The 14,178-nt window shown below is 36.8% G+C and overlaps 1 protein-coding gene across 1 annotated transcript in view; it reads left to right on the top strand.

Moving 5' to 3' along the window:
* Positions 1–14,178, top strand: part of LOC126199192 (sorbitol dehydrogenase-like) — a 127,316-nt gene that overhangs the window by 101,397 nt on the left and 11,741 nt on the right. The window contains exons 6-7 of the mRNA XM_049935974.1: positions 9,169–9,347; positions 9,508–9,629. Coding sequence (XP_049791931.1) covers positions 9,169–9,347; positions 9,508–9,629 — 301 coding nt within the window. The remainder of the gene's footprint in view (positions 1–9,168; positions 9,348–9,507; positions 9,630–14,178) is intronic.

Raw genomic sequence — 14,178 nt, 5'->3', positions numbered from 1 at the left:
CATCACCTTTGAGTGGCAAACATACAAACATATCACTGGTATGGCCATGAAAACCAGCATGGCTCCTCCCTATGCCAACCTTTTGATGAGTCACTTGGAGAGGGCTTGTTTGGGATCCATAAGCCTTCAGCCCCTGGTTTGGTTTAGATACATTGATGAAATTCCTGGAATCTCTAAATACATTCTCCCAATTAAATTTCACATGGTCATATTGCGAATCCCATGCCTCTTTCCTTGAGGTTGATCTCATCCTCATTCAAGGCCAGGTACACACTTCTGTCCATGTTAAACCTACTAACAAAGAACAGTACTTGCATTTTGACAGTTACTATCCTTTCAATGTCAAACATTCCTTCCATACAGTCTTGGCATTCGTGTCAAATGTATTTGGATGCAGATTCTTTACAGCAATACACCACCATTCTCACCTCAGCCTTCAATGGACTTAATTATCCCAACAGCCTAGTTCAAAAGCAAATTACCCAGGCCCCATTCTGTCTGATATTTTGCTTACCACACCTAGAATAGATTTTCATCGACCTCCCAATCTACACAATATCCTTGTCCGACCCAATTCTTCTTCAGCATCCATCTCCCTACCCTGTGGTTCCTATACCTGTGAGCGTACCTGCTGCAAGACTTGCCCTATGCACCCTCCTACCACCATATATACTAGCCCTGAAACTGACAAAACATATACTGTCCAAGGGTGAGCTGCCTGTGAAACGACTCATGATATACCAGCTGTTAAGTAAACATCGTTCAGCCCTTTACATCGGCATGACTACCACCAAGTTATTGGGATGAATGGGCATAGGCATAGGGTATGTACCAGCAAAACGCAATATCCTGTTGCAGAGCATGCTCTACAACATGACAGTCATGACCTCAGTGTCCATTTCACCACATGTGCCATATGGATCCTTCCTCAGGACACCAGTTTCTCATAATTCTGCAGGTGGGAATTAGCACTACATTTCCTTGGTTCTAGCCATCATCTGGCCTTAATTTACATTAATTTCTTCTTCCTCAGCTTTTCTGCACAGTAACTACTCCTTTCTTCACTCAGTTTTCATTTTCTACATCTTTCATTTTCTGACCTGTCTATTTTTCCCTGTTCCCCTCTCACCTCTATTATATACAGTGCACTTAGCTTTTCATTCTTATTAAGTTGTGCACATTGTTTTATCAGTAATCTCTGTCTTGCACATTAGCCTGTCTTCCACCTTTAAGCTACCATGTTTTCAAACCTTCTCTGGTGTAGCCCCCAACAATCAGTCTTTCCTTCTCATCCTGTCTAGTATGTCTCCCCTGACTAGGAGTTCTGGGTGACTTTTCCTAAGTCTACCCCTTTTCCTAAACCTCTCCAGCCCTTCTCCTTCACCCCTCTTCCTTTCCCTTCAACCCTTCTGCCAGAAGGAGCTAATGGCATTGAAAGCCTGTGTACACAGAACTTTTTTTATGTGTGTGTTCTCCTGCCATCACTTGGCAATCAGACTTTTTATTTATCCAGTTATATTAAATTAGCACAGTAAATATAGTTGGAACAATTACTACCAAATCAATGCTGCAAATGGACAAACTTTTCACTCAGAGCCCAAACTAACTTATTGTGTTTTATTGAAAGATAAGAAACCTTATAAAGAGAAAGAATTAACTAATATCAACACAAGGAAATGACAGGGTAAGTATGATATTCACAGAATTGATTTTTGTAAGGAATCATCTACAGAGATTACATTATCTTGATACAGCTAAACAACAAAAATCATCCTGTTTGTATTTTCTGTAGCCATCACAATAGAAGTGCAAAGGTCACAGAGTCTCGGGAAAAAATAAAAATCATAATGTGTCAACTGGACATTTGGGCCTCACTTAACTTCCACTTCTAAGTTTGGGATGGGAGAGCTTGAAATGTAGAATCCACAAGTTTTGTTAATGGGACCACTGAGTAGTTTCCCAAACTACCTAAATTCCTTTCTAGTGATGTTAATAGTACATTTAACACTTTAATATTTACTGATGACACAAGCATACAGATCAAGGGCCCAAACTTAATTGTACCAGACACAGCCAAGGTGATAACTGATCTATCTGCAACTGGTTCAAAGAGAATAGTTTGTCTTAATCTCATAAATATTCATGTTACGCAATTTCAAACTACTAAAAATTTTTTCCTGTATGCCACACAAACAACTAAATGTCATTAAGTCAGCGTTGTATCAAACTGGACCATATTTAAGAAGGAGATCATGAAATGGAAAGCACACTGAACAGACTTTTTTATTTGTATTATCTGGGGTTTGATTTTGTTTTAAATTGTTGTCAATCTGGACCTATGGATGTTAAACAAAGAGATTTCATGTTGTTGTTGTTGTGGTCTTCAGTCCTGAAACTGGTTTGATGCAGCTCTCCATGCTACTCTATCCTGTGCAAGCTTCTTCATCTCCCAGTACCTACTGCAACCTACATCCTCCTGAATCTGCTTAGTGTATTCATCTCTTGGTCTCCCTCTACGATTTTTACCCTCCACGCTGCCCTCCAATGCTAAATTTGTGATCCCTTGATGCCTCAAAACATGTCCTACCAACCGATCCCTTCTTCTAGTCAAGTTGTGCCACAAACTTCTCTTCTCCGCAATCCTATTCAATACCTCCTCATTAGTTACGTGATCTACCCACCTCATCTTCAGCATTCTTCTGTAGCACCACATTTCGAAAGCTTCTATTCTCTTCTTGTCCAAACTGGTTATCGTCCATGTTTCACTTCCATACATGGCTACACTCCATACAAATACTTTCAGAAACGACTTCCTGACACTTAAATCTATACTCGATGTTAGCAAATTTCTCTTCTTCAGAAACGCTTTCCTTGCCATTGCCAGTCTACATTTTATATCCTCTCTACTTCGACCATCATCAGTTATTTTACTCCCTAAATAGCAAAACTCCTTTACTACTTTAAGTGTCTCATTTCTTAATCTAATCCACTCAGCATCACCCGATTTAATTTGACTACATTCCATTATCCTCATTTTGCTTTTGTTGATGTTCATCTTATATCCTCCTTTCAAGACACTGTCCATTCCTTTCAACTGCTCTTCCAAGTCCTTTGCTGTCTCTGACAGAATTACAATGTCATCGGCGAACCTCAAAGTTTTTACTTCTTCTCCATGAATTTTAATACCTACTCCGAATTTTTCTTTTGTTTCCTTTACTGCTTGCTCAATATACAGATTGAATAACATCGGGGAGAGGCTACAACCCTGTCTCACTCCTTTCCCCACCACTGCTTCCCTTTCATGCCCTTCGACTCTTATAACTGCCATCTGGTTTCTGTACAAATTGTAAATAGCCTTTCGCTCCCTGTATTTTACCCCTGCCACCTTCAGAATTTGAAAGACAGTATTCCAGTTAACGTTGTCAAAAGCTTTCTCTAAGTCTACAAATGCTAGAAACGTAGGTTTGCCTTTTCTTAATCTTTCTTCTAAGATAAGTCGTAAGGTTAGTATTGCCTCACGTGTTCCAACATTTCTACGGAATCCAAACTGATCTTCCCCGAGGTCTGCTTCTACCAGTTTTTCCATTCATCAGATTTCATGTAAAAATCAATAAACAACATCTACTTCAGGAAGCTGCAAACTCATTTTTATTACACTGGAATTGCAGGAAATCAGTTATTGTCAGGTTACAGGGATGGTGTGATCTAATTACAAATTTGTTCAGCTACTGATGTAACTGTGTCTGCTTTCTTCATTGGTACACTTGTATCAGCATCAATTTTTTACTAGTGCACTGTACTTGCATAAGGGAGGACAGTAGATGAAATTCCAAACCAGTTTTTCAATGTTGCTCAGAATTTCTTAAGATGAATGGGAATGTTTTCTTGGAAAATGACATGACCAATTTCCTTCTCTACACTTCTCCAAAGCCAATTGTGTGGTGATTTTTTTTTAGGACAGATGTAGGGAAAATGCATTCTTGTACTCAAACATATATATCTCCAAACTATTACAGCGAATATAGTAAAAGGGTTGGGTTGGGTTGTTTTGGGGGAGGAGACCAGACAGCGAGGTCATCGGTCTCGATAATAAGACTTGAGACTATTATGTACTCCATAATGCTTGCTACTCCATGCAATTTTTGTTTACAAATGCACATCAACATACAATTTATAAGGATTTGAATTTTTAATTACCATTGATTCTATAATGTACCTTTCCTTGTAAACTACTCAAGCAATCAAACTGGAATTTCACAGTTTACATCAACATAAGAGGCTAACAAAATGTGTGGAATAGATTTTTGTTTAAGGTTGCACTGCTCTGAAATTAATTTTTCAGTTTTGTGCTGCCTGGGACTGCCCTACTTTTCTCAGAGAAACAATAACAGAAAAGTACTGCACAGGATTATTCACTGAGTAATTCTTCAGAACTATGCCAAATTTCAGCATGTTAGCTTTCATAGTTCCTGAGAAAAGGTGCATTATAGCTCAAACAATCAGTTTATGTCCATTCGCATTTAAAGTTTTTATTTCAATTTTTGACAACATTACTATACCTGTAGTCACTAATGCTGTCTGTACCCATAATCTTTATTCTCTTTCTCATCTTCCTGTAGTAATATCTTGCCCTGCCCCCTTTGCCTAGCCAACTTTTGCATTTTTTCTTCTGCTGCCTGGGCTTTGCACAGTCATGCTCCATTGATGCTTCTGAGTATCTTCAGTGTGAATGCACCTGGATGGAAGCTTAGCCTCTGCAGGCACTTAATCCTACCTACATTTCCACTATAGAATACTAGACAGGCATCAGATGCAGCTATCTTCACAACAATTGAGGACACAAATGCTGTTTTTGGACAAAACATCCAAATAAGGTGATTGTAGCTCCCATTTGTATTCCATGTTTTCCCATGTACACATTTTTTCATCAGTTCAGGATTGGCTAGGTACCTGAAAGTTGGTTTTATAACAACTAGAATAGCAAGTGGCAAACCATGTTTGTGGGTGTATATCTTTCCACTGGCCTCTGCCTGAAAATATTTACACCACAATATGACACAGAGGAAATGTTGAGAATTATCATCTGTGGAAAGTTTGTGAAAGAATATTGCCCACACGACTTGCTGTGTTGTCTTCACACTATGTAAGATACCCCTGATAGCTTTTGCATAATATATTTATTAAGTATGAATTTCCTTGTTTGTCAGTCTGTTATCACCTCCCAGTGGGTTCTCATCTTCTAATTTCTTGCCTTTCATTCCTTTCTTCACTCTGAGAAGTCTACCACTCATTCGCTTTTGAACATGCCCCACATGTTCCAGTTTTTCAATTTTTGTTTATGAGCCATAAGGATTGCTCTCTAAAATGGTCTTAAAGGCACTGAAATCTCCATCACCTAGATACTTTACATACCTAACACCATATTGTTCAACAGACCTTTGGAATATTAGTTTCATTCCAGTTGCTTCCATCTGACCACTTGACCACTGGTAGTTCTTGCTGTATACTTTCTTGTGTTCTTGCTGCCACTTCTCTTCTTCACTGCCATCCATCATTGTTCTTTCTTGTGTCACACTGAGAGCAATATTTGCTCATTACTTGGGAGTCTAAGATTTTTCCCTGTATCCATACTAATGACAGATGATAACCATATATGGCCCCTCTTCATCCAGGTTCCATCACAAGAGACACACAGATCTGTCTTCACTACACAGTGTCCTCCTTCCCCTTCATTGTTTATATCTACAGCTTCCTCAACAGCTGCTATCATGTGCTCCTTGCACTCATCTTCAAGAACACTGAAGAGTGGTCTGATGTAATCACCAAATCTAGTCACTGGTACAGGCATGTTGATTAAGCCACAAAACAAATTTGTGCCTTCTCTCCCAACACCTAAGCATCTCATGGCTTAATAAATCTTACATTCACCTCATACATCTTCCCATTGAGAGCAGAAGTCTTGAACTGAACATCATATTGACAAACTTTACACAAAATATGTTCCCTACAATACCAGTTCTGTCAATGTCATCATACACTCTGAGGCCGTTTCACCCACAATTATCACATGCAAATTAATCATAAGGGCAAGTATTTCTTTCTAAGTCAGTTAACCTAAATACACTGAAAAAAGTCATTTTTGGCACCATATACAGCATCAACAATTTCTTCACTAATTTTCTTCTTCAACGAACTCAGTGACTTTGTCAAAAATTGTTTGTCACAACTAGGAGCAGAATCTTTAACAGTGTTATTTAAATTTCCTGTACATTTTACACATGAAATTCTACCTTTCCTCACTTTTTTGCATATGCATTCACTGTTACGGCCCATTTCAAGAAAAACAGGTTGATATATGCAAAACTAAAAGCTGAAATATGTAGCATGTAGTATTCAAAAAAACCATGTCATAAACAAAGGAACAAGCAAAGGTGAACTTGCTCACAACTTTCTAGAATCATCTGCAGTTCGTTTTGATTGTGTGAACAAAAAATTAATGCACAAAAAATTTCTAGCGTAGAGAAAGTGCTGGTCACAGCATAGAAACAGGAAGCGCGGCAGGTGCAGGTGCCCAAACAACCTTTTTTAACACATATTTCTAGCCAGAATTTGATTATGAAACATTGCGATGCTAGCCTTAAAAAACCAATCTACTAAATTACGCAATAAAAAAAATCCAGTTTTTTTTAAATTTTGCCATACGTCTACCCTTAATGATCTAATTGTTGACAGAATGTTAAATCCTAATTTTCCTTCATTAATGTAAACCAAACATTTTGCTGAACCTTGTGGGGTGCCAAATTTCTTAGTTTCCAGGTGGGATGTCATTGCTATTTTAATATCTCAGTTTTTCAAGTAAATATTTATGATTTATCCACAGCATGTTAGGCTCTATGAATACTTGCACCAGTATGAAATATTTTGTGCCTCAAAATGACATATTTTGGATAAATACACTCAATTCTCAGTTACGGAATCATGTTCTGGGGAACAAGTGATGGGAATATTCAGTCTGCCCTCACGGTACAGAAGAGATCTGTACGGGTAATAACAAATAGCAGCAACAGGGCCCAATGTACTGTTTTATTCCATGTTCCATGTGAATACATTTTCCAGACTGTAATGTGTGTAAGGAAAAATATTCATCTGTATGCTACAAACATCTCAATACATGACCATCAAACTACATCCAGCCACTACTTAAACAGGTAAAACAAGTCCAAAACACAGAACAGTATGTTATATAATGGCCTAAAACTGCACAACAGACTGCCACAGGAAATAAAAGATGTAAATGAACTTCAGATCTTCAGCCAAAAGCTAAAAACAAATTTATTAAGCAAAAGTTGTTACAAGGTAAATGAGTATTTATAATAACTGTATATAGCTATTTAGTAGACACAAATACCACATAGGCCTATATAAAGTGACAGCATATGGCATAATTATAAATATTATAGGAACTGACCTGTAAAAATTGTAAGAATTGACTTTTAAACATTGTAAGAACCCATGTATGTTTTAGTTCATAAGACACAATTGATGACATCCATACAATTTGTATTGTTATACAGATAAATAAACATATCAATCAATCAGAAACAAAGTTAGAAAAATACCAACAAGTGTAAGATCAAATATAGTTTTCTCGCTAAAGCATCTTGAAGTCTACCCAACCAAGTATGGCATACTTAAAAATTATAATAAATTTTATATTATTGTTATTATTCACAAGAAGCTTACAAAGTATTGTTAAACATAGAGATATAAACTATACACACTTAAGATGCACACATACATATAAAGTATTTGATCAAGTAAAAAATATATTGCAAATCACTGCTCTCACAGTATTCTTTCTATCTGTCTCTCTTTTTTCTTTACATAGCATCATCAAACAGGTTACTTGTGAATAACCACCACATTAACGACATGAAATAAATAAATCAAGTGATAATTAGACAGTAGCAAACAAACACACAAGTCCACATATACAGGATGCTGCGGACTACCGTAACAGCCCTTTTCTTGAAAACAAAGATTTAAAGATTTTTTGGGTAAATGCATTTTTAGTAAAAAGCACTTTCATTATAACAATAAGGTAGGTTTGAATGGTGAACTTTCCACTGCCTAAGAGCTGTTTGAAAACAGAAAAAAATGAACTCAGCTTCAGCATGTCAAATGGGTCACAGCACAGCGCATCTGCAAAGTCTCTCTGCAGCAATGAGCTCCGTATGTCTCGCCTTGCACATAAGGTAGGCTACACATTCATGTTGCTGTATAAGCTAGGGGCCAGGATTGACTGCTAGTAGCTGCATTTTTGTTGGTAGATGGGCTACAACATTATTACCATTAAAACGAAGAAATTAATTACAATTATATGCACCATACTTATCAATATGACATTACAGGTAAGGGCTGAAAATGTTTTCCTCCTTCTCAAAGGCATAGTTCAACATGTTTACATTTGCTTGTGAACACCTTTACCAATGTTTCACATGTAACTGGAAGCAGATAATCAATTATCACTGTCTTCAGTTCACCTACTGTTTTTTTGGTTATTTTGATCCACAAATGTTTTAGCCACATCCCAAAGGAAGTAGCCAGGCAGAGAGAGACTCATTGAGCATGGGGCTAGAAACCTTTCATAATTATTCTGTCTCCAAACATTTCATTTAAAAGTCATAGGGACTGGTTTGCCGTATGAGAAGTAGGATTGTCTTGTTGGAAAAATGAATGATTGATCTCATTTTTATTCAGCACAGCAACAAATGGATAAATTATTTGGGAACAATAGACATCAGAAGTGATGGTAGTACCAAAAAAGATCCATGTCATGATCCACACTCACATTATGGCAATCCACACCTGATTTTGTCTGTGTGCAATGGCATTTCTCTTAAGGCATGTTGATTTTCTGATGACCAAATTTTTTGGCTTTTGGGAATTAATGTACCCAGGTATGTGAAACCAACCCCATCACTGAAAACGATTTGATGTAAAACACTATCTCCATGTCAGTCAACAAATTACTGAAACCAATGTTTAATTAAAGAATGGACTTCTATTGACTGATATGTGTACACACAATCTATGGCATATGCGAGTCACTGTCCCATACAAATACAATGTAATTAAGCTAGCTGAATCGTCTTATGAAAATTACAGATATTATTGCTCATCGTCTCCAAGTAGCTAAAACATTTGGAGCTGATTTCACTCTTCAAGTCTCACAGAATGATATTGTGGAACAACAGGTTGAAAAGATACATTCCATGTTAAATGAAGCACCTGACATAAGCATCGATTGCTGTGGGCTCGAAGAAACTGTTAAGTTATGTTTGCAGGTATGTCCAACAATCACTTCACTACTTTGCATGAGAAGTAATTTATGTATTAATATCACAGATAAATGCCTACATTTACATATTACTTCATTCCAATAGATATATAAATCAGTGTGATAAAACACTAAACATGCATTATAATGATTGCTCTAATACACAGGCAACTCGTTCTGGAGGCAAACTGGTTGTTGTTGGCTTAGCTGGACGTGAAATGACCCTTGAACTTGGGAAAGGTATATTCCGTGAAGTTGATGTTCGTGGTGTTTTTCGTTTCTGCAATGTGTAAGTATCCCAGTAAATGGAGATTCTAACATAAATAATATCATCTGATTGTTTTTGATAGTAATTAATATAAGCATTTAAACTTATTAAGATATACAATGGCTGGCAGTACTTACGTCCAGTAAGTGACAGTCCAGCACAGTTGCTAAACACACCTTGAAGAATGTGGGGGAAGGGGGAGTAGTGGGGGTTTGGGGCGAGGGACGTAGAGCGATAGATTGGAAGGGCTAGGAATGAGAAAAGTCACTCAGTCCCAAAAGTTCATCCTGAAGTCTTGTCTCACTGATCTACCTGTCATCCCCAACCTTCCTGAAGATAAAAACTGACCAGCCAGTCTACCTCTTTTACAGTTTTTGCAATTAATACAATATATACATTTAGTTAAAGATAAATTCAATCTATAAAAAATCATTCATTTCTGCTCGTAATATGTAACAGATAAAAAATGGATAATTAAGTATATACACATGCAGCTAGAATAACCAAAAATTTTTGAATTAAATAGATAATTATGCATCTACATCAAATAAAGATATGAAAATCCCTACTTACCAGGTGATTGCTGTTAATAGACAGCATCATAGATGATCATGACTAACAACATTTTGGAACACAGGAGTTCTTAACTTACAAAAGGGATCTCTTAAAGGGTGACAGAGTTAAATTTTAGAAAATCCTAACTAAGATATACAGAGCAAAAGACATAGGTGCTGATCTGTATTCACTAGCCATCAGCAGTAGCAGTATATAGGTTATATAGAGAATTTAGTTCAGTCATTTCCTTACATCCTTCAGTGTAGAAGTGGAATGTAACTGTTTACTTTTCTGTGTTGAGTAGCAGTTATTAACTTTTTAAGCTGCTTGCATATCTTATGACCTTTAGCACCACTGCCTTTGAAGTATAGTTTCACATTATCATAAATACCACTGTCATCTGATTCAGTTTAGAATTTGTGACTGCTGAAGGTATTCAGTAGAGCTCTAGTCGCTGACCAGTGAGCAGTAGCCATCAGTCTATTCTGTTTCTTAGTCAGTCTCTTACAGTTTTGATTAGTAGATTTTCACATGATATTCTATAGTTAGGCATAGTAGGAAATGTAATTGGACTGTGTTTATCAAGTGTGGACACAAGGGGAATTGGTAGCTGTTTTGAAACACAAGAAGCTGAATTGACCACAGTTGGCAAGCTGCCCTGGGCTGCAAGGACATTGGGGCAAAATAAACCCAATGTCAACATTTCTTCTGATGCACATGATCTGACCTGTTCATCCTCACCAAGAGTGAGCAGTGGATAGTGGTAGGGTCACATATCTCTTCATGGAAGCTGAATCTTTGTATCATTCACAAATCATCCCATTATACTTTAGCAACAATCATGAGGTGCTGGGTAATGTTGACAGCACATCTGAGATACAACAAGATGACTCTTCTATAGGATCACTGGCTGATTTTCTTGCCAAGTCTAGCTGAGAACTGAGGGTGGGTATGTTCTCTTTCCCTTTGCAGTAGTGGTGCTGTTTTGATACTTTCCCGCAAATTAAAACTGTGTATCAGATTGGGACTCAGATCTGGGGCCTTACCTTTCATGGACAATGAGCCTATCACTTGAGGTATCCACGCTCAAATCACAATCCATTCTCACAAATTTACCTCTGCCAGTACCTACCTCCACTTCAAACATTACAGAGGCTCTCCTGTATACCTTGCTGGCCTAGAACTCCAGGAAGAAAGTATATTGAATTTTATGAAGAAACAGATTAGATCACCTACAGGATTGTTTCCAGAATGAATCTTTCACCCTACAGAGGAGTGTGCAGCGTTGTGAAACTATCTCACATACTGAGTACCAAATCAGGATTATAATCCGCAATCTCAACCCATGGGCAAAACTCTACCTTCCAAACTATTGTGACATGTGGTGTAATTGTGCATGTGTTGTTGTTGTACAAGTTCAGAAAGATTACAATAAAATTAGTTAGTTATTATTAATGTAACATGAGGTTTTATTTAATCACTGCTTTTCCTGGCTAATGAACGTTATTTTGTTAAAGAAATCTCCACCTGGGAACATGTAGCAATGTTGTCTTCAAGCAATGTAAATGTCACTAAGTTCATTCACAAAAATGATCATTTATAACCAGCAAACAAGCTAAATGTATGATAAGTAATCTGAATTAAACAAGATTAATGATTTTTAGTAATTTCAGTGCCATTATTTAAAAGACTCTTTGCTAGTTGCGGATCATTTATCAAAATTAATGCTACTGTTATCTCGATGTGGCAACACTTTTCTTTCAATAAAATGAACAGTTTTGTCACACAATACCACACTTACATCATACTAATGTATTTTCCTGTCAAATTATTTCATAAAAGTTGTTACGAAATACATACATCAGCAGATAAGCATTTATATCATTACGAAGCACTTTACATTATAGACGTTCAATGTATTCAAAGTTTAACTGGAATTTATTACCTTGGAGTGGGTCCTCAGCCACTAGTACACATATGATTGCAATTATAACCAACAACATTTAAGTCTGCATAGAAAATCAATTTAAAACTAAGAAGGCGGCTAACATAAGACAATCACTTATCAATTCTGCTTCAGGCTGTGTTTAAGTCATAATAAATAACATATATTAAATATTTTCCCACCTTCACTATACATGTTAACATTTGAAAATATTTCTCTATGTTAAAAGACACAATATTCACCATTTACCAATAAACTGCACTGTAGATCAATAATGCTAATGGCTGCACTCTTTGGTAGCTGGGCAGAAAACTTAACATTTACATTGGAAAAGAATTACAATGAAATTAAACTCCAAACGAAGAAGATTCATTCAGTAACACATAAACCATATTTTCAAATATCGGTTAGCAACATAACAATATCTTAGTACAGTTTTTTACCGACCTCTGTGTTATGAGACATCAATCAGATCTTATGAGTACAATAGTTAGAACAAGAAGAAGAAGAAGAAGAAGAAGAAGAAGAAGAAGAAGGAGTTTTCTAAAATCATATATAACAAAAGATTAAGATTTTCATAATCTTTTTACATGAGTATTGTCTGAGATACAATTTTTTACAAGATATTAAATTATGCCATTGACAATAATTATCTATTATTTTATTAACAATGAAGTCATTTTTATTAGTATTACAAGAATAGGATCAAAGTTCAGTCACATTCCACATAGAGTGCTGTTGTGAATATTATTTTGAATAAAATATAGGCATGGATATTACACTATCCAGGAATAACTCACCAACCACACTCACCGTTTCATTTCTGCCAATGCCTCTCCTACATAATGGAAGTTGAGTTGAGCATGCATAGCACAGGCACTACCTCCAAATGGCAAGGTTCCAGATGTGAGTCCCAGTGCATTACGCAAGTAATCAAGTCACTGAGGGAAGTAGTTGACTGTGGAAGAAGGTCGTGTCACTCACTATGTTCTTTGAGAGGTCTTGCCCAAGATGTGAAAGAGATTCCCTGGCAGTTATTGAAAGTTCCGGATGCAGCTAGCTGCAAATCATAGTTCACATCAGTACAAATGGCACCTTCCACTGTGGCTGCTTTAGATGTCTGAACTGGTGAAGAAAGTTCTCACAATTAGTCTCATTTATTAAAGATAAGTAACCTGGCCCAGCTTCGCAAGGGTAACATTAACTATCTACAACCAGACGACTTGACTTTGAGGTCCACAAATAAAGTTTATAAAGCAGCACTTCATAAGAGAATATCATCACTTTCATATTATAACTGATGCAAAGTATGCAGCGCATGCCAGGAAAGTTCTCTGGAGGCATGAATATTACATGTTTCATATTCAGCTGGCGTTTGGAGTTACACCTCATAGCGTTGATGGGAGCACATTACGATCCAAGTAATATATTTACAACCAATTTAAATATTGTAGGCCAATCGTATTATATGAGTGATTTAATGTGTATTGGAGGCTGGCTGACACGGCACAAATAAAAAAAAATAACAAGAAACACATATGAGTCACTTGTTTACCCATTTGTAGAATCTTAGAATACATTCTTAGCTCAAACATAATGAGGTATCTTGAACAGAATGGCCAGCATGTCTTCCAAAAACTTTGATCATGTGAAACCCAACTCACACTTTCCTTATGAAATATACTGAAAGCTTTTGAACAAGCCAGTCAAGTACGCAGTATTTCTTATTTTCTTAAAAGCATTTTACTCAGTAAAACACCTACACTTACTGTCAAAAGTATGTCAATACAGGGTACCAAGTGAAATATGTAACTGGGTTGAGGACTTTTTGGAAGGGAGAACGCAGCATGGATGGAGAGTCATCATTGGATGTGAAGCAGCTTCAGATGTGCCCCCAGGGAAGTGTGATGGGACCCTTGCTGTTCATGTTGTGTATTAATGACCTTGCAGACAATATTAATAGTAACTTCAGACTTTCTGCAGATGATGCAGTTCTCTATAATAAAATAATGTCTGAAAGTAGCTGCGTAAATCATCAGTCAGATATGATTAGATTAGATTAGATTAGTT

This window comes from Schistocerca nitens, chromosome 8 (genome assembly GCF_023898315.1).
Source record: "Schistocerca nitens isolate TAMUIC-IGC-003100 chromosome 8, iqSchNite1.1, whole genome shotgun sequence".
Classification (NCBI taxonomy): domain Eukaryota; kingdom Metazoa; phylum Arthropoda; class Insecta; order Orthoptera; family Acrididae; genus Schistocerca; species Schistocerca nitens.
This window is presented reverse-complemented; position numbering and strand designations above follow the sequence as displayed.